At 60.1% G+C, this 24793-nt stretch overlaps 1 protein-coding gene across 2 annotated transcripts in view; it reads left to right on the top strand.

Annotated features, from left to right (window-relative positions):
• The window catches only part of PRKAR1B (protein kinase cAMP-dependent type I regulatory subunit beta), a 76520-nt gene extending 55287 nt beyond the window's left edge, over positions 1 to 21233 (top strand). For both annotated transcript variants that reach the window (XM_036105604.2, XM_036105606.2), the window contains exons 8-11: positions 861 to 921; positions 6225 to 6346; positions 19406 to 19487; positions 19852 to 21233. In XM_036105604.2, coding sequence (XP_035961497.1) covers positions 861 to 921; positions 6225 to 6346; positions 19406 to 19487; positions 19852 to 20024 — 438 coding nt within the window. In that variant the 3' untranslated portion in view covers positions 20025 to 21233. The remainder of the gene's footprint in view (positions 1 to 860; positions 922 to 6224; positions 6347 to 19405; positions 19488 to 19851) is intronic.
• Positions 21234 to 24793: the final 3560 nt, after the last annotated feature.

Here is a 24793-nt window from a genome sequence, read left to right as displayed (position 1 = left end):
GCTGCTGATGGACCGCACGTTCCTGTTTTCTGAATGTGCCGTACTTACCAGTACTCATTGGCAGGGCTACCATGTATAGTTGTGGAGTGTGTACACTGTCCAAAGGCCCCAGGAGGCAGGGTGAGGGGCTGAAGTCCAGGCTGCTCTCTACCTGCCAAGCTGGTGCTGGCCACTGGGAGGCTGGGCTTCCTTATTTGCTTAGGCCACCAGCTCACTGGGATGCACACTTGAAGAAGGGGGTGCCTTTGTCTAATTCACATTCAGATTCTAATTTTTGGAGTGGATTCTCATTTCTAATTCACGTAAAGACTGACAGGATCCTGTTTGCTGGTTTTGTCTTATTCAGTCAGCTTTTGGATGGGAAAGAAGCAACTCATTCGCTTTTTTCCCCAAGTACCAGTTTCAGGCATGTCTGGTCCAGAGACTTCACCAACGCTGGCTGCCCCTCTCTAACGCATCGCCCATGTGGTTCTGTCGCTGGCCCCAGCATCTCTCCAGATGTGTGTGTCCGGGGGAGGTGTGGGGGTGCGGTGAGTCTGCCCAGACAGCGCCCCTCACCATCCTACCTTGGGGACACCTGCCCTCAGCCCGTGGAAGGCCGAGCGCAGGACTCTGGTTGGTTGAGTGCTCATTGTGTGGACCCGTCACCAGCCCAGGCTGGATGAGGTTGATGAGGTCACTGAGGCTAGCCAGGGGAGGGGCAGCTGCCTGGAGGAGGGGGGAGGTGCGGGGTGGGGCCTCTGAGGGGCTTCCAAGACATGGAATCCTCAAAGGATTCAGAGTCATTTGGGGAAATTTGGAGATGTTGAAACGATTCAGGCATGAAGACCTACCGTCTCTGTCTTCTTTCTCCTAAACAGGGCAGCACACTGAGAAAGCGCAAGATGTATGAGGAGTTTCTCAGCAAGGTCTCCATCCTGGGTCAGTGGCCCTGGCCCCGTGTACAACGCTCTGTGCCGCGTGGCCTCCTCCAGTCTCGCTTGAGTCCTGCCTGCTGGCCCCACCCATTTCCACGTTCCCTGCATGCCTGGCAGGTTCAGCGCCCTTGGTGATGTGCAAGCTTGGAACACACACATGTACGCACCCACACAGGCGTGCTCACATGCGTGCACACACATGCACAACCACCCACATGCATGCACACATATGCACCCACACAAGCATGATCACACACATGCAAACATGCATGTGTGCACACACAGGCATGCTCACACACATACATGTATGCACAGGCACACTCACCCGCATGCATGCACACGTATGCCCCACACAGGCATGCTCACACACATACATGTATGCACAGGCACACTCACCTGCATGCATGCACACGTATGCCCCCACACAGGCATGCTCACATGCGTGCACACACGTGCACGATCACCCACATGCATGCACATGTATGCCCCCACACAGGCGTGCTCACATGCGTGCACACACAGGCACGATCACCCACATGCATGCACAGATATGCACCCACACAGGCGTGCTCACATGCGTGCACACACAGGCACGATCACATGTGTATGTGCATACACACACCAAGAGCTCTGTGTCTAGTCCCCTAGGGCACCATTATCCTTTCCTCAAGTGTCTGTGCCCTCATCCTGTGAGCTCCTCTTGTCTGTCCCTCCACCACCAGTGTCACCTCCAGCCCTTCCTCCATGTCCATCAGTTCTGAGTTGCAAGCCCAATTCGTGTTCTAGTAAAGGCGGCCCACTGTGCTGAGCTTCTTCCCACGACCTGTTTTGGTGTTTTCCTAAGTGTGGTTTCTCCTGCTGCATTTCTGCCCTTCCTTCTTCTGGGGTGTGATAAAACACAATGGCTCCATTTCTGTTGATTTTCAGAAGTGTCAACAAAATTTTCACCAACAAGAGTTTTTAAGTGTTTTGAAGTTTCTGTACCGTGCGTGATGATCACGTGCTGAAGCACCAGCCCTTTCTGGCAGAACTTTCAGCAATGAAGCTGCTGTTCCTTATCTGTGTCCAGCCTCTGACATGTGGCTGGCGACTTGCACTTTGGACAAGGAGGCTCTAGCCCACGGGAGGGGCTGTGCTTGCGAAGGTGAGGGACAGCTGAGTGCCGAGCCTCTAGGAACTGCTGGAAACCACCGCCCAGCAGCAGGCCCAGGCCAGGCTGCTGGGTAAAGATGCTGAATGAAAGGTATCCTCCTTTTCCAAGAACGTAATGGAGTGAGGAAGGGAGAGAAGCAAACGGCTGACGCTCATGGATGAGGGCGTAGGATTGGGGCAGCAATCCCAGTCCCACGACTGCTCCCCTGCCTGCATGGTGTGAGCTGGGGGGGAACTGGGCTTGCCCTCAGCCCTGAAGCAGCCCTGGCTCCCAGCTGGGCTCTCCCTCTGCCCGGTCCCTGCTGTCCAGACCACAGAGACGAGGAGAGGGCTCGCTGCCTGCCCTTCTAGTGGAGGATTGGAGGGGAGGGCAGGAGGACGCCCCCACACCAGCTCGTAGCAAGCTTGGACAAGTGGAAGGAAGGGCCACAGCGGCCGCACAGACCAGCCGCAGGAGCCAGAACTACAGAGAAAAGCTCAGAGCAAGCGACACACAGACAAGAACTCAGGAAGAAAGCATTCCACAGAAACAGCAGACAGATCCAGGGTAGTAGCCTTTCTCAAGAACACAAATCCAGTGAGCAAGCAGTGGAGGGAAGAGGTGGGAGAGCATCCTGGCCAGAGCCTCGGAGGTTGGCTGGGGTCCTGGGAGCGGAGCCCGTGCCGCATGCCCCCAGCCCTACAGCTTCGCCATTGGGCGTTTCCCGCAAGGGCACAGAGACACGGCCATGGACGTTCACTGCAGCAGCTTCCACGAGGACTAGGAGGGGAAACAAGGTGAAGTCAGCCACATCGTGCGGATGGACTGCAGTCACGCGAATGCGCCAGAGCTCCGGGGTCAACGCAGATCTCGAGCAGAAAGCCGCACGTGTGGGTGGTGCGAGCAGCCCTCCGTAGCGTCTGTGAGGCTGTCTTACAGGAAAGCCCAAGGCCGCGGCCTCGGGGGAGGGAGAGAAGTCAGCTCGAGCGTGATGTCAGGGGGTCTCTAAAAAACAGACCTGAAGGTCAACTGTGCTTCGATAATAAAAGATCAAAAAATTTAAAAAACCTGAACAAATAGATCTGAAGCTATTATGACAAAATATTCACATGATTTTATTCAGGACAGACGTTGGTTGGTTATGTTGTTCACGCTACTTTTTTGATTGATCTTTTTCTCCAAATGAAGAAAAGTGGATGAGATTGAGCATGGGGTCAGTCAGTGATGCGCTGGAACGGCATGAGGTAGCTGTGGCGCAGTGGTGGGGCAGGACCCCTGGGGAGGACTCGCCACCGGACCCAGGGAGGGCGCCAGGGGATGTGGAAGGACGAGCCACCCAGAGACGGTGCACAGGGCGCCCCTGGCCAGGCCCGAGGTGCCCGCGGTGCCCGCGGAGGGCCAGCGCCCCCGAGGCGGGTTTCAGAAGACCCCGGTCAGGGTGGGTGGCCTGCGGTGCGTTCGCTCCTTCACAGGCCACACCAGGGAGCAGAACCCAAAACCTGTAGGGAGGCCAGGTGGGGCCAGCTCGTCCTAACACGGAGCCAGCGCCACTGCCGAGTCGAGCCACCTGAAATGGCCCGTTTTCTACCCCTTTTGACCTAAAAGGTGGGCATTCCATATGGTTCAATCTGAGGACTGGTTTTTTTATGATCTTTCTTAGGGGAATCTTTTAGAAAAGAATGTATCTTACATTGAAAAAAATACCTGGTTACTTTTGGCTTCTTTTTCTTGTGTTAAATTCAAGCAAAATAGAGTTAAGAGTTTACGTTGAAAAAGGCAACACAGCTGGTGGGTCACGTTTATAAGAGTATTTCTGCTTGTCTTTCTGTCCGTCCTTCTGTCCGGGTCTGTGACTGGAGACACAGCGAGGTTGCGATGTCGCCGCGGCTATTTCTGGGTGGCACTTGGCAGTTTTTCACATTTTTTACAGTTTGCTGTATTTCTTGAGTTCTTTGTAGTGAATGTGAGTAATTTAACACAGAACAGTAAAGTAGGTCTGGCAGGGAGGGTGCCGCGGGGCCTCTGACCCCACGTCCTCGTGGAGACCCTGGGAGATGGTGAGGGAAGGTTCTGGTTCCTCTCTTCCTCTGGTGGTGGAAGCTCATCACAGCATGCACCGTGTCAGCCATTTCTTGAGGGCGTCTGCCCCTGTCACCACTCCTTGGTTCCAGAACCTTCTGGTCACCCCCAGTGGAGGTGATGGGAGGCACCCCCGTGCCTCTGCAGGTACGTCTGGTCTGGACGTGTCCTAGGAGGGGACGCTGGGCTGTGTGGCCAGTGCCGTACTCAGAGAAGCGAAAATCGGCCGCCTCATGAGCTGGTCCGCACGGTTTCATAGGGGCTGCATGAAGGGTATTTTAGCCCCATGAGAAATCCCCGAACCCAGGACCCTGGGGCCCACGGTCACCTTCCACCTCCCTTTACTGGCGCCAGGCGCTCTTACACTCTCCGGTCAGTCCCCGTCCACAAGCTTGGTGCCAGCCAGTGTTTCTCCGTGGCCGTCGGGCGGAGCAACCACGAGACTAATCTTCGCCCTCAGTCACCCCGGCTGCAGAGAATCCTCTGGAGAGATGCCTGCGGCCGGCGTTGGGAGGCCTTGCTCTCCACCGGCCTGCCCTCAGCTCCATCCCTCCGTCGGCCGGAAGGAGTGTGGAGGTGGCAGTGTGCACTCAGGGCCTGGAGGGTCCTGCGCATGGACACCGGGGTCGGCCCGTGATGGGCACGGAACCTGGCAGGCTTGGGGGAAGCCACCTGGGGCTCCACGTCTGGTGCCTCGTGTGGTCTTGGGCTGTGGCTGCCGGCGGGACGCCTGCCTGCCTGTGTTCACATACAGTCCAGGTGCAGAGTTGAAATCCTGCTCGGGAAAAGGGCCCGTCTGTAGGGGGGACGGTCAGCCCCCGGAACCCTGAGACTCGGGACCCCGAATGCCGCGAAAACGCCCCCAGGGCTTGTGTGTCCTGCGTCGCCTCAGAGACTGGGTACAGCTCAAAACCCGGGGCAACAAACTGCCATCCCCCAGTGTCTCCTGAGATTCCTGATGCTGGGGGACGCAGCTTTGCGTGTCTCGACTTTCGGACCCCAGAGTATGGCACGTTTCAGATGGAACGGAGAAACCTGCTGATGGGACAGTGGGAACGGCTTCCCCTGGTTGTCTGACTCGCAGAGTTACATGCCGCGTGGCCCTCAGGCCGGCCTGCATGCCGACTTCCCCCAAGCACGGACTCATTCCGCGTGGGAACGCCACCGGCCTCGGGTTCCCGAGCAGCCCCGGCTGTGCAGACCTTTCCGGATGGGCCGGCGGGGCGCGTGCGCCGGCGGCTCCGCAGAAGCTCGTCCTTTGCAGTGCGCAGCATTGGCAGGCATCTTAAAGCAGAGAAATCCCGCTCCTAACCTAGTTCTAAAATAAATGCTTTGCTTTGTATTTTTAGCCGCTGACCTACTTAAGTAGCATCTGATAAGTATAGGCCAGGGAAGGTTTTTCTGCCAAAAAAGAAATAGTTAATCAGGCAATCGTTATTTTCTTCCAAAGGAGCGTATTGGGTTTTTTTCCTTTTCCTTCCTGAAGGCTAGGGATGGACAATGACGGGGAAGGGAAGGTGCAGGGAGAGGCGGAAAGGTATCTAGCATTCGCGAGCTGTGAAGATTGAGAGCGTGGCATTGGAATTCAGTGATTTGACCTAAAATAATGGAAGGTGCACTCTGCCCAGCCCTGCAACATAAGTGCATTTGCAGTTGAACCGTGATGAATGGTGTTTTTTCTGGACGGGTAATCGCTCCAACCGCTCTGAAATATTTTAAACCGCGTAGTAGCCCCAGTGCTTAGCCGTGATTGTGTTTTTGCAGGAACACAGGCAGCTTACGTCTGAAGACGTCTATTTTCATGCTGGGTTCACAGGCCCCAGTTCCAGCACCCATCGCCTAAGCTAAACCGCGATGCGTGTGAGCACAGCGCCCTATCCAAGACCCTGTCCCCCTGCCGGGGATGGAGCGCTAGCCCAGTACATCCCGCCCAACTCACTGGTGGAATGCCCAGGCCTTCCCAGCATGGAAACGCACTCCCCGTCTCACTCACTGCTGTCTTAGCAAAGGCTGACCCGCGGTGCTTCCTGAGAGAGCATTGGGGTGCAGAGCGGGGGTGCACGCCGTGGTGAGGGTCTCCTTGTCGCCCGCTCTAGAGTCCCTGGAGAAATGGGAGCGCCTGACCGTGGCGGACGCCCTGGAGCCCGTGCAGTTTGAGGACGGAGAGAAGATCGTGGTCCAGGGGGAGCCTGGCGATGACTTCTTCATCATCACGGAGGTGAGTGCTGCCCAGTTGGGGTGCAGGGGATGAGGCGTCCCCCCCTTGCTGCTCCTGCATGTGCCACCCCAGCCCTCCACCCTCCTGTCTTCTGTCCCGATAACAGCCTCCGGCCCGCACTGACCCATCTTCTTGCCCTTGAGAATCAGAAGGGTCTCCTCTTAGAAAATGGCGCCGTGTGCCCGGGCCCACATGTGTGGTGACTACACAGGACTGAACACGTGTGGGTTCAGTGAAGGTGGGGAGTATGAATCCACGCCAGAACCTATAGTTTTGTGGTGTGTTATCATTGGGGGAAATGCGTAAATTTAGGGCACGTGGGATCTTTCCACACTGTTTCTTAAAACTACGTGCAAATCTACAATGATCTCAAACTAAAAGTTTAGTTTTTTAAAAATGGTTCCAGGTTCTCAGCCTGGACACGCACGAGTCCCTTTGACGAGGCCCCGCGACAGCTGGCTCTGGGGCTGTAATCCGTGGCGGCCACGCTCAAGCCTGTCACTGACAGGGGCGAGCAGCTGCTGTGGCCGCCTGTCCTGGGGCTGGGCTGGGCTGAGACCCCCAGAGCGAGCCCCCGCCCAGGCGCTGCCCGGAATGAATGGGGGGCCCGCCTCGCGGTGTGGGCAGCCCTGATGACGCAGGGCCAGAGGTATGCTGCCGTCTGTTGGGCTCGCATCCTCCTCCTCTGGCGCTCAGGGGCGGAAGGATTTCACGTTCATGCTCATTAGAGCACATTCTTCAGCTGTGCATTTTGCCACCGGACAAAGGGAGCCCTCGGCGTGGCAGTGTGGTGGCCTGGCATGGTGGCCTGGCGTGGCAGCGGGCGGTCACTGCTGGGTCTCAGACACAGAGCTCAGCACTTGTGAGCCACTTTCTTGGTTTAAATTAAGAGAAGGAGAACTTGCCAGGTTGTCGATGTGGGTGGTGAGGTTTGGGGCCCGCTCTGCCGGCGCTCACCCACCTCGGTGATGTGCGGCCCATAAAGCACAAGTGACACAGATAAGATCCCACGGACAGAAACACAAATTTGGTTTGCAACTTTAGTCTGGGCTCCTGCAAAGCCCTTCCCGAGAGGGCGTGTCAGAATCCCTCCTCTCTGCCGCCAGCCTGCCTGCCTGCCCCTTCCAGCAGGAAATTTTCAGAAGGCCGTGGAGTCCAGCTGGAGAACAGCAGGAGGGGAGACGCGGGTCTGCGGGGGCATCTGAGGCACCGGGGAGGTTCCGGGTCATACCGCGAGCATGCTCGTGGGGACCTGGTCACTTCCCCGCCCCGTCCCAGCACCGTGCCTGGGACAAACCCTGCTTGCAGGTGGCAGGCAGGCAGCCCATGCATGTGTATGAGCAAAGGAGGCTGCCTCCAGCCTGAGCTTCTTGAAAGCCGCATAAATATTTCCGAAGGCGTCCCCGGCACGGGGAAGTGCTCACGGCGGCGTGGCTCGAGGTCCTTAGGGCAGGAGGCCCACTCAACACAACATTTCCTTGAAAAGGGAAAAGGAAGGAAGGAGGAATGAATAAATCCCAGGCAGGGCGCATGCTGATTCTGGTCCACCGTGATGCGGAACCAGTCGTCGGGGCGGAAGGCTGGCCAGGCTCGTCTTTGCTCCCGGAGGCGACGTTCCCGAGACTTCTGCTGCGGAGTTTGGTGGGGAGGCCCCGTTTCTATCCCGTGTCGTCCTGCACGTCCAGGAGGAAAGCCGGGGCCTCTGCAGAAAGCTCGTCCTGCCTCGCAGCCATAGTACCACCGGACGAAGGGGCAGGTGGGGTGCCGTCCCCTCTGTGGTGGCATGTGGCCGACCCCTGTGCCCCCACGCCCCAGACCATCTGACCTCTCTCCTGTGGCCTTGGATGTGACACCCTGTCTGGGTTTGTGTGGGCCTAGCATTTCGCGGTTAAGAACATGAGACTCATTCGGAGGTGGAGGGGGTCCCTTCAGCCACCCCGTTCCCCAAATCTGCATTAGATGTGACCGACTGCAGGGTCCTTACTGCACTCCTGGGCAGGTGGAGTCTGATTTGTGGGAGGGCCTTGGCGACTCGCCAGACCCCTGGGACGTGTCAGCCCTGTCATGGGGCGCTCAGGCTGGTCGTGGGGGCTCTGAGACTCTCTAACCTGTGGGGCCCTTCTTCCTGGCGCCTGCGGCCGTGCCGAGATGCCCGCAGGGCTTGGCTTATCATGGGGCCTGGAGCTCCGAGTTCAGCGGCCAGTTGACGCCCCCCCTTGGATGTCCAGCCCCCGCTGCATCTCCACAAGAGCGGCCACCTGCCTGCATCCGCAGAGACCCCCAAGTGAGAGCACCCGGCCAGGCTGGCCAGGCCCCGTGAGAGGAGTCCCTGAGCCCTGGAGCTGCCTGTCTGTCCTCCTCAGCTGTCACCACGAGTGATGCCCGTGTGGAGCCACCCTCGGGCGGCTCTGATGACGAAGGGGAGGGCGTGATGCCAGCTTAAAAGCACAGATCTTTTCTTGCTCTAGGTTTAAATTCATGAATAAGAAGCTGGTGCTCACAGGGCCAATTTGGCCCAGAGACGTGTTTGTATTGGCCTGTATGGTATTTTTTAAAAAAATATTTGAATTAATTGTCAGTATTTAAAAATCAAGATATTTCCCATAACAATCTGGATCTCTTCCCTTTAAAAATCTGCTACCTGACCACCTTGGACCTGCATCCCTATCTGGCCACAACCACCAGACCTGAGGGGCGGGCCCCTTGGGGTGGGAAAGGGCCCTTGTAGCCTCAGTCCCCACCCAGCCCTAGAGCCTGCTCGGCTTTGAGGTTGGTGGCCTCAGTGCTCGTGGTCTCAAAGCTGAGGGAGTAACTCTGGCCAGCCCAGGCAATTGTCCGTTATTTGCTGTGACCGAGGCCGCCTCCCAGCCAGGTCCAAGGCCACGGATAGAAAGAGTGTAAAATGCATGTGAGAGGCACAGACTGGCAAGGGGCCCTCACAGGACGCCAGGGAAGGGAGCCGTTACCGAGTGTGTTCATCCTGTTGACGTGAGAGGGCGCTTTCCGAGCCCAGGATGTGTGTGTGAGTTCCCAGGCCCCCGCCAGGGGGGTCCGGTCAGTGCTCAGCGTCCCTTTCTGGGGGGGGACACACAGCCAAGGCCGCACAGCCCACCAGTGTCCGCCTCGCACCCCACTGGCCGGGGTCCTGCTCCTTGCTCCCAAGTGCCGGGCGGGCATTTGTTGCGTGTACGTGTGCACGTGTGTGCATGTGCACGTGTGTGTGCCCGTGTGGGTGTGTGTGCGCGCTTGTGTGTGCATGGGCGCCGCAGAGGCTCCGAGCACGCCTCCTTCTCGTCTAGGGCACGAGAAATAGAGTGAGTGCTGCTCCCTTCGTCTTACACATTCATCTCTTCGCTCTCTGCTGCCTTCAGGTGACGCTGGGGAGGGGCCTTCCCCGTGTCGCGCTGGCTCTGGGGGGCGTCCCTGCTGCTCATCCCTTAGCGGCTGTCCGTGTCTCTTCCTGGGACCGGCTCTGAGGGTGTGCTGGGGGCAAGCCAGGGGGTGGTGCGGGGGGGGTGACGGTGACCGCCACGGCTCTGTCCAGGGGTGGGGCCTCCCCGTTGACGGGGCTGGGGGCTCACACACATCAGGGCGGTGTGCAGGCTCTGGAATGTAACCCGACACTCCCGGAAATGTATTTGAAGTGGTCTCCTTGGCAACTTGGATTTTTTCCCCTTTTCTTCTGTGATCAACCAGGTCGGGCGGGTCACACGGGACCCCAGGGTTTGCAGGCGTCAGAGGCTCCCTGTTGTTTGCTGCGCGGCCCCCCGGCCACACCTGCCAGACAGATGGGTCAGGCCCGCCAGCCCTGCTTCCCCTCGGCGCCCAGTGAGCTGCCTGGGGGCGCCGCAGGTGCGGCTGGAGGACACCTGTCCCTTGGGGGTGTCGCCGCTGGCTCAGGAGGCCCCCTGGGTGGTCCCTGGTTTGGGTGGCACATCAGGCGCCCGGGAGTCGACCCAGAATGTCATAGAACAAAGCAGAAGTTAGTGCTGGTTTTGGGTTTTGTAAAGTGAGCACTTTCCCCGTGGACGCTGTCCCCTGGGTTAGATAGTCCTGGAGACCCGGTGACCGTTCGGTGGCTGATGTTTCCGTAGGAGCAGAGACCCCCACGCCTCACATGGAGGAAGTGAAGTGAGGATGGCCTGTGTTCTTCTAGAAGACTTTGCAGGAGGCGTCCAGGCGCGTGACCTCTCTGGTTTGAATTGTCCTCTCTTCAGTCGGCTGACGGCACGTGCGCACGTTGTAACGCATTAACCCCCAGTTCTTGGGACGCCTGTAGATTCCACCATGCAGTGTGACCCCCCGCCCCGTGGAGACGGCGGGAAAGGGGCCAGCCCTGCGGGTCCCTTCTGTGAGGGTTAATTTTATGGGTCAACTTGACCAAGCCATGGTCCCCAGATGTCAGATGTTTGCTCAACACCAGATGTTTCCGAGGAGGTATTTTTCAGATGGGATTAACATTGACATCAGCTGATGTTGCGTGAAGGGGAGGGTCTTCTGTGGTGTGGGTGGGCCTCATCCGATCAGTTGAAGGCTTTCTTAAGAGAAAAAAGACAGCAGTCCCCCGAGAAGAGACACCCCCTGCCAGCTGCTGGCCCTGCGGATTTTAGACTTGCAGTCCCCACTGTTGTGCAAGCAAATTCTGTGACGTGAACCTCTCTGTCCACACATATCCCATTGATGGTTTCTCTGCAGAACCCTGACTGATGCACCTGCTTCTTGGCTTTTCCAGAACAGTCCGGCCTCTGTGCAGGTGGGTGCGTCGGGCCCTGGGGCCCAGGTCTGGGCACCAGGCGCCTGCTGACGTACCTGCCGTGAGGAGCACTGGCTGGGGGTTCTGCGTGGCTGGCTGGCTTGGTGCTGCGCTTCCTACTTTCCTCAGAGCAACAGGTGGGGCCGGGCCCCTTGTCTCCTCACACCGTTGTCTAGCTGAATGTCTCTGCTCCGTTTTGGCAGATGGTCATCGAGTTTGCTTGCTTGTGCGTGTCCGCCCCGTGGGTCCCCCAGGTGTGGCTGAGCCTGGCAGAGATCCCCTGCCCTGCACAGGTGTGAGCATTGGCCCCCACAGACACTTAGTGAGCCATGAACACCTGCCGGCTGGTGGGAGCCCAGCCTGGAAGGCCGAGCGGGACTGCAGGATCCCCGGCCTCAGCTGAGCCTGAGCAGGGCCCCTCCTGGGGAAGGTGGTCTCCCTGTCTCCCAGCTCTGCAGGCACCAGCTGTGTCTGAATCCCCTCGACTCTGGATCCCCAGAGCTCTTGGAAAACGTTCTCAGCCATTGAGTGAGATCCTTGCCACCTAAACCCCGCCAACAGACACGGAGAAAGTACCCGGGTCTTTCCAGGGCCGGACCTGCAGCAGCCTATGGGGTGGGACCGGCCGTGGCCTCCCCAGGCAGAGGGCATTGGGACAGAGAGAGTCAGGATCTGCCTCCTGGTTCCCGTGCTCCAGGAAAACGGACAACGATGTGGGCAGGTCTCAGTGCTTGGCCACATGGCCCCACTTTGCACGCCCACGAGGACCCCGCCGAGGCCGGGGCTGGGGGCGTTGAGGGCAGCTGGTTCCCATAAAATTCCGACAGAGAGCTTCCCGCGCCGTCCTGCACCAGGTGGCAGCCAGGAAGGCGTTGCCATGGAAACTCCAGATGTGGTTTATCTGCTCTCTTAGCAGATTAATTTTGTGGATGTCCACGGTGCTGGAGCCATGGCACCGCACTTCTCCCCAGGCCACCTTCTGGCCAGGGGCTCGCCCTGCTTGCCGCTCAGACACGTGGACCCCGTCGGAGGGCATGCAAATTCATCAGGATCTCGGGGAGCAGGAAGGGGGTCGCCACACGCCCTGCTGGGTGTGTTCTTCTCTGCCTGGGGTCATTTGTGACTTGGCCTGTGCAGCGCCCTCACTGTGTGCCCGGCTGGGGGGTGGGCAGCAGCAGCTGGCCGTTAGGTATTTATCTGGGGAGGAGGGAAGTAGTCTCACTGAGCTGGCCCAGACTCGCCTTGGGTCCCAGGCCAATGCAGGGGTCCCTGGAGGTGGCGCGGTGACCCGCGGTGGTAGCGGGTGGGCCTGACGCCCACCGACAGGGAAGGTGTGGTGGGCAGGCTGGGCTGGGGTTTGAGGTCCAGACAGAGGAGATGGACAAAAGGTGTGTGTCCAGGCGGAGCCTGCAGGTCGGTGATGAAGGATGGCCGACTGTCCCAGACTTCTCTAGCAACTTCCCTTCTGGGCCGTTTCCAGAGTGCCCGGGCCCTGGGTTGGCGCCCTCTCTTAGCGCCCAGACCTTTGTCCTGCCGGCCTGGTGGGGGCGACCTGAGGTCACAGGTGTTTGCTGGCCTGTTGGCCCGGTCCCCAGAATGAGAGACAACAGGGTTTTCAGAGAAGTTCTTGCTCCCTGATTTTTAAGACTTCATTTTTTAGGGCAGTTTGAGGTTCATGGCATAATTGAGGGGAAGGAACCAAGATTTCCCATATCCCCCTGCTCCCCCCCGTCAGGACAGGCTGCCTCATGATCAGTGTCCCCCAGATGGGGCATTTGTCACGATCGGTGATCCCACGTGGACATGTCGTCACCCAGAGACCACAGTCGGTGCGAGGGTCCCTCTGGGTGGGCGCGCATTCTGTGGATCTGGACGGTGACAGCCGGTATCCCCCGCCACGTGTCCCACAGTGTTCCCGGCCCTGAAGGTCCCCTGCGTCCCACCTGTTCATCCCTCTGCCCCGAGCCCCTGGCAGCCGGCCCTCCTGTGCTGTGTGCACAGCTCTGCTTCCCCAGGGCGTCCGGTTGTCGGCGTCCCACGGTGTGACGTTCAGGTGGGTCTCTCTGTTATCAGTGTGCGGAATCACAGCCCGCTGTCTGCATGGAACACGGGGAAGCCACTCACCTGCTCAGGGGCATCTTGTTTGTCGCGGATAAAGTGCGTAAACATCCCTGCGCGGGTTTCGTGTGGATATAAGTTTTCATCCTGGCCCTTCGGGTAAATACCAGGGAGTGTGATGGCTGCGTCTGAGGGGTCTGCTTCTACCCACACCAGCGCCGACTTGGAGCCTGGATGTCCCCTGGGGTGACCATCTGTGCTGTGACCCCAGCAGGGGCTCCGTCTGGGGCGGCTCCGACGGCCCCTCCTGGGCTCTGATGTGTCTCCACCTCGTCGCCCGATGGCCTCCCCACTGGGCACGCCTGCACATCCCGCCGACCCCTCGGGCCGGACCCGGGCAGGCCAGGCGCTCTGGGCTCCGGAATGACCTTGGCACACGGGCTTGAGGGCAGATAAGTGCACGTCCGTGTGACCCGGGGCCTTGGCACCGGCTGCCCCAGACCATTCCGTGGACGAAGAATCACAGGCTGTACAAGTCGACTTGCTGGTGGTCGAGGCTGGAGCTCAGATGAGAGCCTTTTCTGGAAAAAAAAAAAAAAACCCACAAAAATTTAAAAATTGTGCAATGACAGTGTCACTTGCTGGAAGTGACATGGAAGAGTCAGGAAAGCATCGTCCACCCCCCCACCCCCCTCCTCCATCCATCCCCACGGCAGCTCGTGAGCATTCCTGACAAGCGCCTTCTCCTCGACCGGTTCTTCCTGGGTTTGCTCTCAGCATAAGAAATTCCAGGAGTCTGGGGGGTGTTTCCCCAGATGGAGAACGCGCCCCCCAAGGCCAGAGGTGCCCCGGCGGCCTGCGTTTCCAGACCTTGTCTGTTGCTCACGCGTGCGCCCACAGGCCTGCAGGTGCTCCCAGACGAGGCAGCGTGTAGTGTGTTTGTGCTGGCCATGGGGTCCTGCATGATCCCGCCCAGTTCCTGGACCCGCGGGAGGAGGGCTGAGCAGCATGCGCATCACTGCCCCAAAGACGGATGAATCCTAACAGATGCGCCGTTCTGGACGAGTCAGGTTTTGGGGTGTCGAGTCCCCCACCTTGGAGCCAGGGCTCTCTGGGGACTCAGGACTCACAGGCCCCGTCCCCCCGGAAGTCCGGACGCCAGCAGTGGGCCGCAAGACGAGTGTCCCCAGCGTGTCCCTCTGATGTGGCTGCTGGGTGCTGGTCCATGGCCGTGGGGCGGCTTCCCAGCGTGCGTCATGCTTGTGATGAGCACAAGGCCCCCTGGCCCGCGAGCCGCTTGAGACAGAGGGTGGGGGAGCGTGGAGGTGGACGGGGGGCCATGTGGGGAGCCCAGAGCATGACCCAGACCGTGCAGGGGCGGGAGAGCCCAAGTCCAGGCAGAGGGCCAGTGGCGTCTTCCCCCAGGGATTGGTGCGCGGGGAAGGAGCTCCACGCTGAATGAGGGAGACGCAGCTAGAGGTGATGTTGTACAAGGTGGCATCACCTGGGAAGGCCTATGTATGTGCAGGCCAGGGGCCAGGCCCCGTCTTCAAGGAGCCTGGTGTGCCATGGGGTGCCGCTGGAATGGGTGGAGAGCCTTGTAGAGGGACGGCGCACACACGGGGACAGTGATGGAGCACGTGGGGGGAGCCTGGGGCCTGAGGCTCTGGCTGCGACGTGGAGGGAGGGACAGAAGCCGTGGTACGGAGGATGGACAGACGGCTGGTCTGGGCTTGCTGACCTGCCCCCTGGGGAGGCCTTGAGGCCAGAGCCCACCCAGTGGCTCTGGTACCCGCAGTGGAGGCTGTCAGCCCGTGCAGGGAGATTGCAGACCCTGGTGCCTGGGGACAGGGCAGGTGGCTGCTGGGCTCGGGCTCTGCTGAGCTGGAAGCCCGTGGGGTCCTCGGTGGGGTGCTTGGGGGCAGCACCACAACCACTTCGACCCCAGAGTAGCCGACAGCAGGCTGCCAGCCACCCCCACCTGGAAGGAGCCCTGGGTGCTGGCACCTCTCTCCCACCTTGGCTCGCGGTGGGGTGTGTGTGGCCATGACGCCTCGGGCTTGTGAGCCCTGGGTGCCCTGAGCCTGCAGAAGCCGTGGGTGCTCGGGTGGCAGGGAAGAACCGGGCATTGGGAGCAGAGCCCAGAGGAATGGAGCCGTGGCCTGCGACCCGCATGCCCCTCTGTCGTTCCACTCAAGGACACGTGTGGTGTGGCCGCCTGCATGTCTCCCAGACGCTGCCTGCTGGGGCATGGGTCGCCAGCCACTTTCCTGAGCTCCTCATGGGCACTGCCTGGCTTCAGGGGGAATGAGACAATCACTGGGTTTGGAGAAGGAACCCTCCCCAAGCAGGGCCTGTGGCGCCCCACACTCTGGTGCTCCCTGCCCCCTTCTTGGAGCCCTGGGGACCACGTGGCTCTGCTGTTCTCCCTTCGCCCAGGCCCCGGCCTCACGGAGCGTTCGCTGAATGCCAGCACGAACACGGGCCAGTGTGTGTGCCTCAGCAGTTTGCCCCCAAGCGTGTGACACCCTTGCGCCGAGTCTTTCGGCCACGCCGCAGGGAGGTGGACCAGCGCTTGGGCAGAGACAAGGCTCCAGAACCTTAGAACAGACAGAGGAGGAGCTCGATGGGCCCGGTGCTGGGACAGGCTATTGTCTGCCGCAATGGCTGCTCCTTCAGAAACCCCAGTCCTGTTCGTACAGCACTGGTCCACGCAGAAGGAGGCACAGAGCGGATGCTCAGTTGTTCATGGGCACGTCAGCGTCTCATGGACGCCCGCCCCTCCCCCCTTCGCTGGGTGCCATCAGGGTCCAGCGGGCACTGGGGCGACCGCCACCAGCCCGCAGCTCCAACCGACTCGGTGACGCCTGCCATCCCAGCAGGGTGGGGCTCCAAGCCGGCGGGCGGGTGCAGGGGCCGCTCTGTGCACGGTGTGTGGGAAGGCACGCCCAGGAGAGTGGATGGAGCGAGGGTCCCTGCTACACATGCAGCGCGGGTCCGGACGACAGGCTTGGGGCCAGGCCTGCCCCCGAGTGCCCGCCCCACCCGGCTGTTCTCTGCCGCCACCTCGCTGGGTCTTTCTCATGAAAGTCATTACCTGCCCGTTGTCGGAAACCAAAACGTTTATTTTGGTTTTTGATTTCATAGGAAACTTTTGGGAAAAATCAATAAAACGCTGAAGGAAACGGGTCATTTATAATTCCCACCCCCCGACGCCTGTGCTAACGCTTTTCTCCTGCGTCCTCCCAGCCGTGCTCCGTGTGACCTGATTTATTTTCAGACCGGGGTTAGAATCACTAAGTGAGAAATTTGGGGAATATGATCTGGAGTTTTGGCAAGTGTGTTTTTCCAGCCCAGAACATTCCAACTCGCAGTCCCGCGAGGGTGTCCGTGCTGCCCTTACGGCGGTCTGGGAAGCAGGGCTCGGACGGGAGGGTTATTTCCAGGACCGGGGCGTGTCATGTCGTGGGAACCACGCTCTGCTGGGTGGAGGTCTGCGCCCTCCAGGCTCGGGCCGGCACTGGGCAGACAGAGCAGTCCTCGACGGTCCTGCGCTGGGCGCTGGGGGATGGTGTGTGGGTGGGGGAGTCGGTGCTGCTGGGACAGAGGCCCTGAAACAGCACACCTGGAAGAACGAAGTGTCTTCTTGTGAGCGTGTGTCCTAGGCTGGGAGGCTGTCCCACGTGGCCCTTCCCCCTGGTGCCCCCACTGCGCCTTGCTGCCCACGGTCAGCGTGACAGCCACGCAAAGGGAGTCTCTGTGAGAACGTGGCCACGTGGTCACATCTACCCACGAAGGAGGCCTGGGGCTGCGGCCCACGACAGACGGCGCTGTTCCCTGCCCTGTGTTTGCCGAGGGCTCTCCCTGTAGGTGCCTACGTCGCTGCCGTCTGGCTGGGACAATGACGCACCCGCGTGCCGGCGTGCACACGTCCTCCGAGGGCGTGTGGGCAGGGCATGTGTGCTCCCCCGTGTCGGTGGTCTCGTCTCATGTGGCCGTTGCTCTGTGTGCCACCAGAAAGGATATGGTACCAGTCGCATGGGGGTTGGTGGTCTCAGGTGAGCGTCCATGTGGCTGACCCATGCTGGCCCCACCACCCCGAGCCCATCCCTGCTCCTTCCTGTGAACACGACCCGGATCTCCAGCCCCTCCCCGTTGGTGCCCACCCTCTCAGCAGTGGCTCTGTGAACATCTGACCTGCTTGGGTCAATGCAGCAAGAGGAAAGGTTGCCAGAAGCTTCTAGAAGGTTTTCCTGCTGATAGAGCTGCAGGAGGAAGAAGTGGGTTCTCTTCCTGCTGATGGCGTGGGGAGACATTTGGTGACTCCCGGAACCATGGCAGCTACTGAGCCATCAGGAGGGACTGAGGTCGCCAGAGCAGGAGGTGGGAATGAGCCCAGGTCCCTGACCCACATCTGGGCAGCGGAATCCCAGTAGCCCTCAGCCCCCTCCGCTTGGGTTTGCCGATGTTGGGAGTTCAATGCATCTGAAGGGACACTGTAGGCCTGGAGTGTCACCGAATAATTCTGCAAACCAAAGGCCTCCAGTTCCATGCCTGGGGTTTTGGAGGAAGAAAATGATCCCATTGTAAATTGGAAAATTGTCTAAAATGGAAGTGAAAGGCATGTAGATTATGTGCATCACAAGGTAAAGGACATAAATGTGAAAGAGAATTAGGTCGGCACAACAGGGTATCGAGAAAAATAATGCCTGTCATGGCGGCCCTGGGCACAGGGGGCCCAGGCTCTCATGGCGGCAGCAACCGCGTGTGGCGTTCGGGTGACCTGCCCCACGTCTCGCTGCTGGGAAGACCCAGCGTGGGCCGTGGGGGCCAGGACTCCATTCCTCCCAGGGGCTCGGGGAGGGAACACGTGTTCTCCAGGCCCCCCACCAGCCGCAACTCCTGGGTGGTGGTGGCGTCGCTTGGCTGTTTAGACGTCTGGCGCCATCCATCAGCCAGCTTCATAAACACCCCAGAGGCCCACGAGCCGAGTGGCCCCACAGCCGGATCAGGGGCGAGCTCGGGGAATCCAGCCGGAGGGGCTGCCGATTGGTGCCCAGAGATTCCAGGCACCACGGCACCGGCAGGGTCTTATGACAGGTGAGGTGGGAGTTACTCATTAACCCGCACACGGCCCGGCCAGAGACGGTGAGCCGGTGAACTGAGCCCACCTTGGAACAAGAGCACGTTTGTTCGTGCTGCAAGGGCATCGGGGTGCTGGGCTGCAGAGCTGTGGGCGCGCCCTAACGGCTGAGGGCAGCGGGGGGTGCAGGGGCCCACGTCCTACCCGGGCCTCAGTCCCCTTGGCAGCCATGAAGAAGCTGGTGGCCCCTCCCAGTGGCTCCGTTATTCGGGAGGCCGTTGAGCCCAGCCGTGGGGGGCTTGGTTGCGGGAGGGACGCCGTTTATCGACACCCGCTTTGCAGGGTCAGTGTTGAGCACCGACTGGGTGCTCTGGGCAGTTTATAAAGCCTCCCTTTTAGTCTCCACAGCGGCACCAGCCCGCCGACAGGTGTAGAATAGGAAGGTATGGACGCGGCTGGTGTCTGGTTCCCGCAGACAGAGGACTAGCCCACGTGGCTTGGCAGGCGAAGGGGCCCTGGGGTCAGAACCCACGCAGTGCCAGAGCTTCAGCCCGTTCCTGCCCGGGTGTGAGGCTGCAGGTCCCCCCGGAGCGGGAGACTTCGGCTGAAATGTGCTTGGCCTGCCCCGAGCTGGCCTCTGAGGCCTACGTTAATCATTGAGCCGGCAGCTCTGTAGACACCCTGTTTGGGGGTCGGGAGGGAGCCACACTGCTCCCTGGGTGAATGACCTGAGGCCACGCCCATCCCGCTGGAGAGCCATGTCCTTGAGAGCTAGCCCAAGGTCAGCTCCAAGATTCTCCCCACGGTATGGCCTATGGCGGCCTCAGGCCCTTGGCCAGAACCCAGCGAGGTTCTGACTCCACATCCTTCTGTCCCTGAGGAGGAGAACCCTGAATTCAGCTTAGAAGGGGGGGCACATGAATGGAAGCGGGCAAGAAGGGGATTTGGGCGTGCCCCCTTGCTGGATGACCTCTCACCTGTGGCCCCTCCTTGTGACCTCCTCACCTTTGCCTCCTCACCTCTGACTTCCTTACCTGTGACCCCCCTGCTGGGTGTGACCCCCTCACCTGTGACTCCCCTGCTGGGTGACCTCAGGCCATGCCCCCCTCCCCTGCCTATGCCCTCTCCAGCCGCTGACCCTCACGTGTCCCCTTGGCGTCTGCAGGGCACGGCCTCCGTCCTCCAGCGCCGGTCCCCCAACGAGGAATACGTGGAGGTGGGGCGCCTGGGGCCCTCTGACTACTTCGGTGAGTCTGGAGTCCCCGCCCTCACAGGGTGCGTGTCTCACTGGGGGGTCCCTGGAAGGGCCCTGAGGTGGAGAGCTGCAGGGGTCGTGTGGGGTGCAGGCCTGGGCGCCATCGACGGATGTGTCCCGGACATGGCCGTCCCCCGGGAGTTCATAACCTTGAGCCCCTAGCCACGCAAGTTCTGGCAGGGGCCCAGGCTGCACACCACGTGGGGTCGTGGCAGATTAATGGGGAGCCACGTGTTTGTACCCCAACACTCCATGGGACATGCTTACACTAAACATGTATTTGTTGGAATCCAGTGGAACTGAGTGGTGTGGGCAGCCCTGAGGGCCGGGCCCCTGACCACCCTCTCGCCCCCCAGGGGAGATTGCACTGCTGCTGAACCGGCCCCGGGCGGCCACCGTAGTGGCCCGGGGGCCCCTCAAGTGTGTCAAGCTGGACCGGCCCCGCTTCGAGCGTGTGCTGGGCCCCTGCTCCGAGATCCTCAAGAGGAACATCCAGCGTTACAACAGCTTCATCTCCCTCACCGTCTGAGCCCTGCAGCCCTGCGGCCCCGCTTCCGTGTGGTGGCGTGCTCGTCTGTATCCGCGGGCCGTGGGGAGTGGGCGCCCCGGACACCCGGGGCTGCCCCTCCCTCCGGACTCATGTTTGGAATAAAACAGTCACCCTGTGCATTGCAAAAACAAAGATCCCCCAAGACCCCCAGGCCGAGGAGATGCCGGCGGCCCCCCCCCACGTCCCTCCCCCTCTGCAGCTGGTGGGCTCATCTTCTCGGGCCCAAGCCTCTGGGGGCACACGAGCCAGCTTGTCCCCAGTGGCCGAGGGGCCAGCCATGAGTCCAGGCTGGCCCGGGTGGGCTGGGTCGGCTGGGTCAGGCCATGCAAGTGCCACCGTGCCCTGGGGCCTTGAATGTCACGTGATGAGGGCTGCAGTCCCCAGTGTGGCTCGCTGACCTCCAGGGGGGTGTCCCAGAGGGACCCCAGCTTCCAGGGGAAGTCAGTGTAAGGGAGAGAAGGCCCCAGCTCCTGAGGGTCCTGCCAGAGACGACAGGCATGAGAGCTTCTGGTGACCCTCCCCTGCCCCTGGACCCAGGCTCACAGGAACCCTTAGAGGAGGGACGGGGTCCAGTGGCATGCCCTCGCCTTCCCTGGAGCTGGGGATGCTCCACCATCTGGGTAGCATTGTTCTCCTGGAGTTGGGGTGGGGCCTGGATGAGGTCTGCTCTTCAGCTTGTTTGCAAAGCAGCTTCTTGGAGACTTTCTGAGGGAGGGGAGGGGTTTTCTAGACACATTCTGGATAAAGTTGTGAGAGCCAGGGTCCCCTTCTGAGTTGTCCAGCGATGCCCACTGGACATGTGCCCTTGCCCTGGGAGACAAGTGTGGACCAAGGTCCCACTCTCCTGAAGCAGGAAAAGTAGCAAACAGCTCCAGGCCCCACACTCTCAAGTCCATGATCCATTGAGTGCCCCCATAGATGTGTTTTCCGTCCAAGCACCCCGAGAGCGAAGAGGCCCGGGGGCGGTGCAGAGCCTCATGATGGCTCCCGGAGTCACAAACGAGATGGTGCAGTTACCCCGATTTTGCTCTTCTTGCGCACGTCCGGGAGGCTGCCGGTCCCAGGTGGCCCCCGGCCAGCCCTGCCTTTGCCCGTGGATTTTCTGTGATGTGTAAGCCTGCCCTATTTACCGCGACGTTCTGAATGCTGCATGTAGTATTAAATGTGCAATGAAGTATCTCCTCCCGACTTGCGCTTTTAGTCTGAAATCCTTCACAGAGGAGGGTTTTTCTATTGTTTCTACTGTGGTGAAATACATGTAACGTAAAATTGACCACTTTAACCATTTCTCAGTGTGCAGTTGAGGGGCACCGAGCACATCCATGTTGCTGTGCAGCCGTGCTCCCGTCCGGCTCCAGAACGTTCCATCCCGCACACGGAGACCCTGTCCCCGTGACGCACGGACCCCCACCCGCTCCCCCAGCCCCGGCCCCGCCGTCTACCCTCTGTGTCTGTGAGTCTGATGACTCCGGGACCTCGTGGGAGTGGGGTCCCCGTGCGTGTTCTTCCGTGTCTGGCTGGTGTTCTCGGGGTTCGTCCCTGTGGGGGCAGGGGGCAGGGCTCCATTCCTTTTAACAGCTGAGTGATGTCCACTGTATGGACCACGTCGTGTTTATCTGCCCACCCAACCGCAGACGGGGCACTTTCCCTTCCATCAGCTTGGGCGACTCTGCCCTCCATCCCGTTATCAAGAGCTCGTTATGGTGTCAGGGCATGCAGCAGCGCCAGGCGCTGTGGGGAAGGAAACAGGCCCCTTGCCCACCTCAGGTGCTTTGGATGGGCCTGAGTTTCTAAACCAGCGGGACAGGGGTGATGACAGGGAGCCCAAGGACTCAGTCCCCATGTCCAGACTTTGGAAGCCGCGGTTCTGGGCAGAGCCTAACCCCCTGCTGTAGGCCTCCCCTGGCCTCTCCCAGGCCCACAGGCAGGCTTCAGCCCCACAGCAAAACAGGGGCGCACATGCAGCCCCATCACTCGGGACTGCCGGCGGTGGGTCCGGGCTCCAGCCCTGCTGTGGGGCTGGGAAGGGCCCATGGGAACAGGGGTGGGGGTCCGCCAGCCAAGCTCCTTTTCTCATGGCTGGACAGGGGCCACGCTCCTTGGGAAAGCCACCACTAAGCCAGGAACAGGGACGCCAGCCCCCATGCAGGTCAGTCTGCCCTGCTCTGGCCATGTGGGAATTCCAGACCAAGGAATGACCCAAGGAAGGTCAGCAGTTGGTGGGTCCGGGACGGGGAGAACCCTGCATGAACCTTCCCTGAAGTTGTCCCTTGGGCTGGTAAGAGGTGGTGGGTGGAGAAGGGTCTCCATGCACAGAGGACGTGGGTGAGAGGTGCAGCTCTCAGCCCTGAGCCGAGATCCCTCTGGGGGCGTTGTAGTGAGACCCCTGTCTGCCCGAGGTCGGGCCAGAGGTGAGGTTCTGAGGAGCATACCCAGGAGGGCTCACCAGGTGGTGGTTTGCCACGCTAGAGCACGTGGTCTTTCCCGGGAGGCTCTCTTGGACCCCTGTGCTGGGCTGGTTGGCCTGCTCTCGAGTCCCACCACCCCCAGGAGCTTTCTGAAGGACCACAAGTGCTGGCCACCTGAGGTTTCTGGGCTCCTCCCATGGACCCGGGGCCACGAGGCCACCTGGCTACCAGCTGTCCAGGTCGTGTGGTCCCGGATGCTCAGAACGGGATGCAGGAAGCTGCGTGGCATCACTGGGAGGGGTGGGAGCCTGGGACTGGCAGTGGTCTTCAAACTGTTTCTCTGCCATGTGTTAGGAATTCAACACATACTTTGCTCTAATTTCTTATTAAAATATCTATTTGAACAATAAAAAACCTTCACACTTCAAAGCACTGCATGATAGAAATATAACGTGAGCCAAGTATATCATTTTAAGCATTCTAGTACCACTTCGAAAATAGGAGTAAAAGAAGCAGGTGAGATTCAGGTTTTTGTGCTAAAATAGACATAACATAGAGTCTAGCGTTTTCACCATTTTTAAATGTACGGTCCAGTGGTATTACGCACAACTCTAAGCACCACCACTGTCTGTCTCCAGAACGTTCCACCCCCCTCAGTGTCCCCGTGGCACACTGACACCCACCTGCTCCCCAGCCCCGCATCTGCTTTCTGTCCCTGTAGAGAAGCTTATTTTAATGATATATTTTATTAGGGGCACCTGGGGGCTCAGTCGCTTAATCGTCCAGCTCTAGATCTCAGCTCAGGTCTTCGTCTCAGGGTCGTGGGTTCCAGCCCCACCCCCGGGCTCCACACTGGGCTTGGAGCCTACTTAAAAATAATAATATCAATAGTATATTTTGTTTAACTCAGTATATCGCAAACGTTGTCATTTGCCCTTTGAGCGTATTATCAGTGCAGAAGACAGCGGATAAGAGACCCTGTTCTCTGGGAATCGCGTCTTTGGCGTTGGTGCACACACTCCTGCACCACTTGTCTGCGGGCACGTTTCCTGCGCCCGACGACGGCTACGTGTCGCTGGCGGCTGCCCCTCTGGACAGCGCAGCTCCGCATGACGGCTGCCACGCTCGCGGACCACGGGTTTTTGCAGACCTGGGGGCAGCCTCCTCCTGTGTCCTCGGATCCGATCTGCGTGAGCATGGATTCTCCTGAGCCGGTGAGAACAAAGCAAACGTGGGAATCAGCTGTTTGTGTGCGGCCTTCATCCGCAGCCCTGGACATGCTCTGTCTTTGTCAGAGAGGCCTCAGCGTCCTCCTCAATTGCTTCTGTTAAAGTTACACATGAACCCGTAGGGGACGTATGTGTAAATAAGTTATCCTTCTAAATCCATTAGAGATCTGCCAACATTCTTCCCTCCAGCACCCTGTGGCTTAGCACGTGAAGGTCCTGGTTTGAGGCCAGAGCGTCCCGGAGGAAAGGGGGCCCAGGCGCCCGACACCGGTGGGAACCTGGCGTGTTGGGCCGGGCTTGGGAGGCACAGCGAGAAGGACTAGGGGGGAGACTCCAGGCAGAGCGGAGGTGGGTGTCGAGCGACCCACCTGAGGGAGTCAGAACTGGGATTGGGGCCTGGAGCCTCTCTGTTATCTCTCGCCATGTAACAAATTCCTCAAATTCGGCAGCCCCAACCATCACGCGCCTACCCCGTGGGCATGTCTGCGTGCGGGGCAGGCGTGGGGAGCAGCTTAGCTGGGCGGTTCTGGCCTGGGTCCCTTGCAGGGCGGAGGCCAGGGGGCTGGGTCTGCGTGCCCTGGGGCCGCCTCCCAGGGCCGTCCCGCCGTGGGCAGGAGGCCTCGGTTCTGACACGGGACGGCTCCCGGGGCCGCCTCGGCTTCCCCACCACGTGGCGACATGGCGTCTGGCTTCCCCCAGTGAGTGGCCCAAGGGGGTAGTGCCTCTTAGACCCTCATCCTGGAAGTCACTTTGAACCACGGCTGTTCATTGGAAACGGTCACACTTGCAGGGAAGCAGGATGTCACAGAACCTGCGGGTGGCCCCGAGGTCAGGGCTCTCCCCGATGGGTCATCCTGGCCGCTGCCAGGGCTGTTGGTGGCCAGATGCCACATGAGAAGTGAACCCTGAGCCATGCCAGGGGCCCTGGGCACCTCCGACACCATGGGACGGTGGGTGTCCAGACCACCACAGGCGGAGAGGCCACGTTGCACTCTGAGGTCCCGTTTTATAGATGAGAAGCTGGAGGCTGGAGACAGTGGTCCCTGCCCACCAGCCCTCCCCTACCCCTGCCTGCAAGGCTGGGCCTGGCCGGCCATGCCGCCCAGCATCC

Source organism: Halichoerus grypus, chromosome 6, assembly GCF_964656455.1.
Source record: "Halichoerus grypus chromosome 6, mHalGry1.hap1.1, whole genome shotgun sequence".
Classification (NCBI taxonomy): Eukaryota; Metazoa; Chordata; class Mammalia; order Carnivora; family Phocidae; genus Halichoerus; species Halichoerus grypus.
The sequence above is the reverse complement of the archived record's forward strand: the minus strand, read 5'-3'. Positions and strand labels throughout refer to the sequence as shown.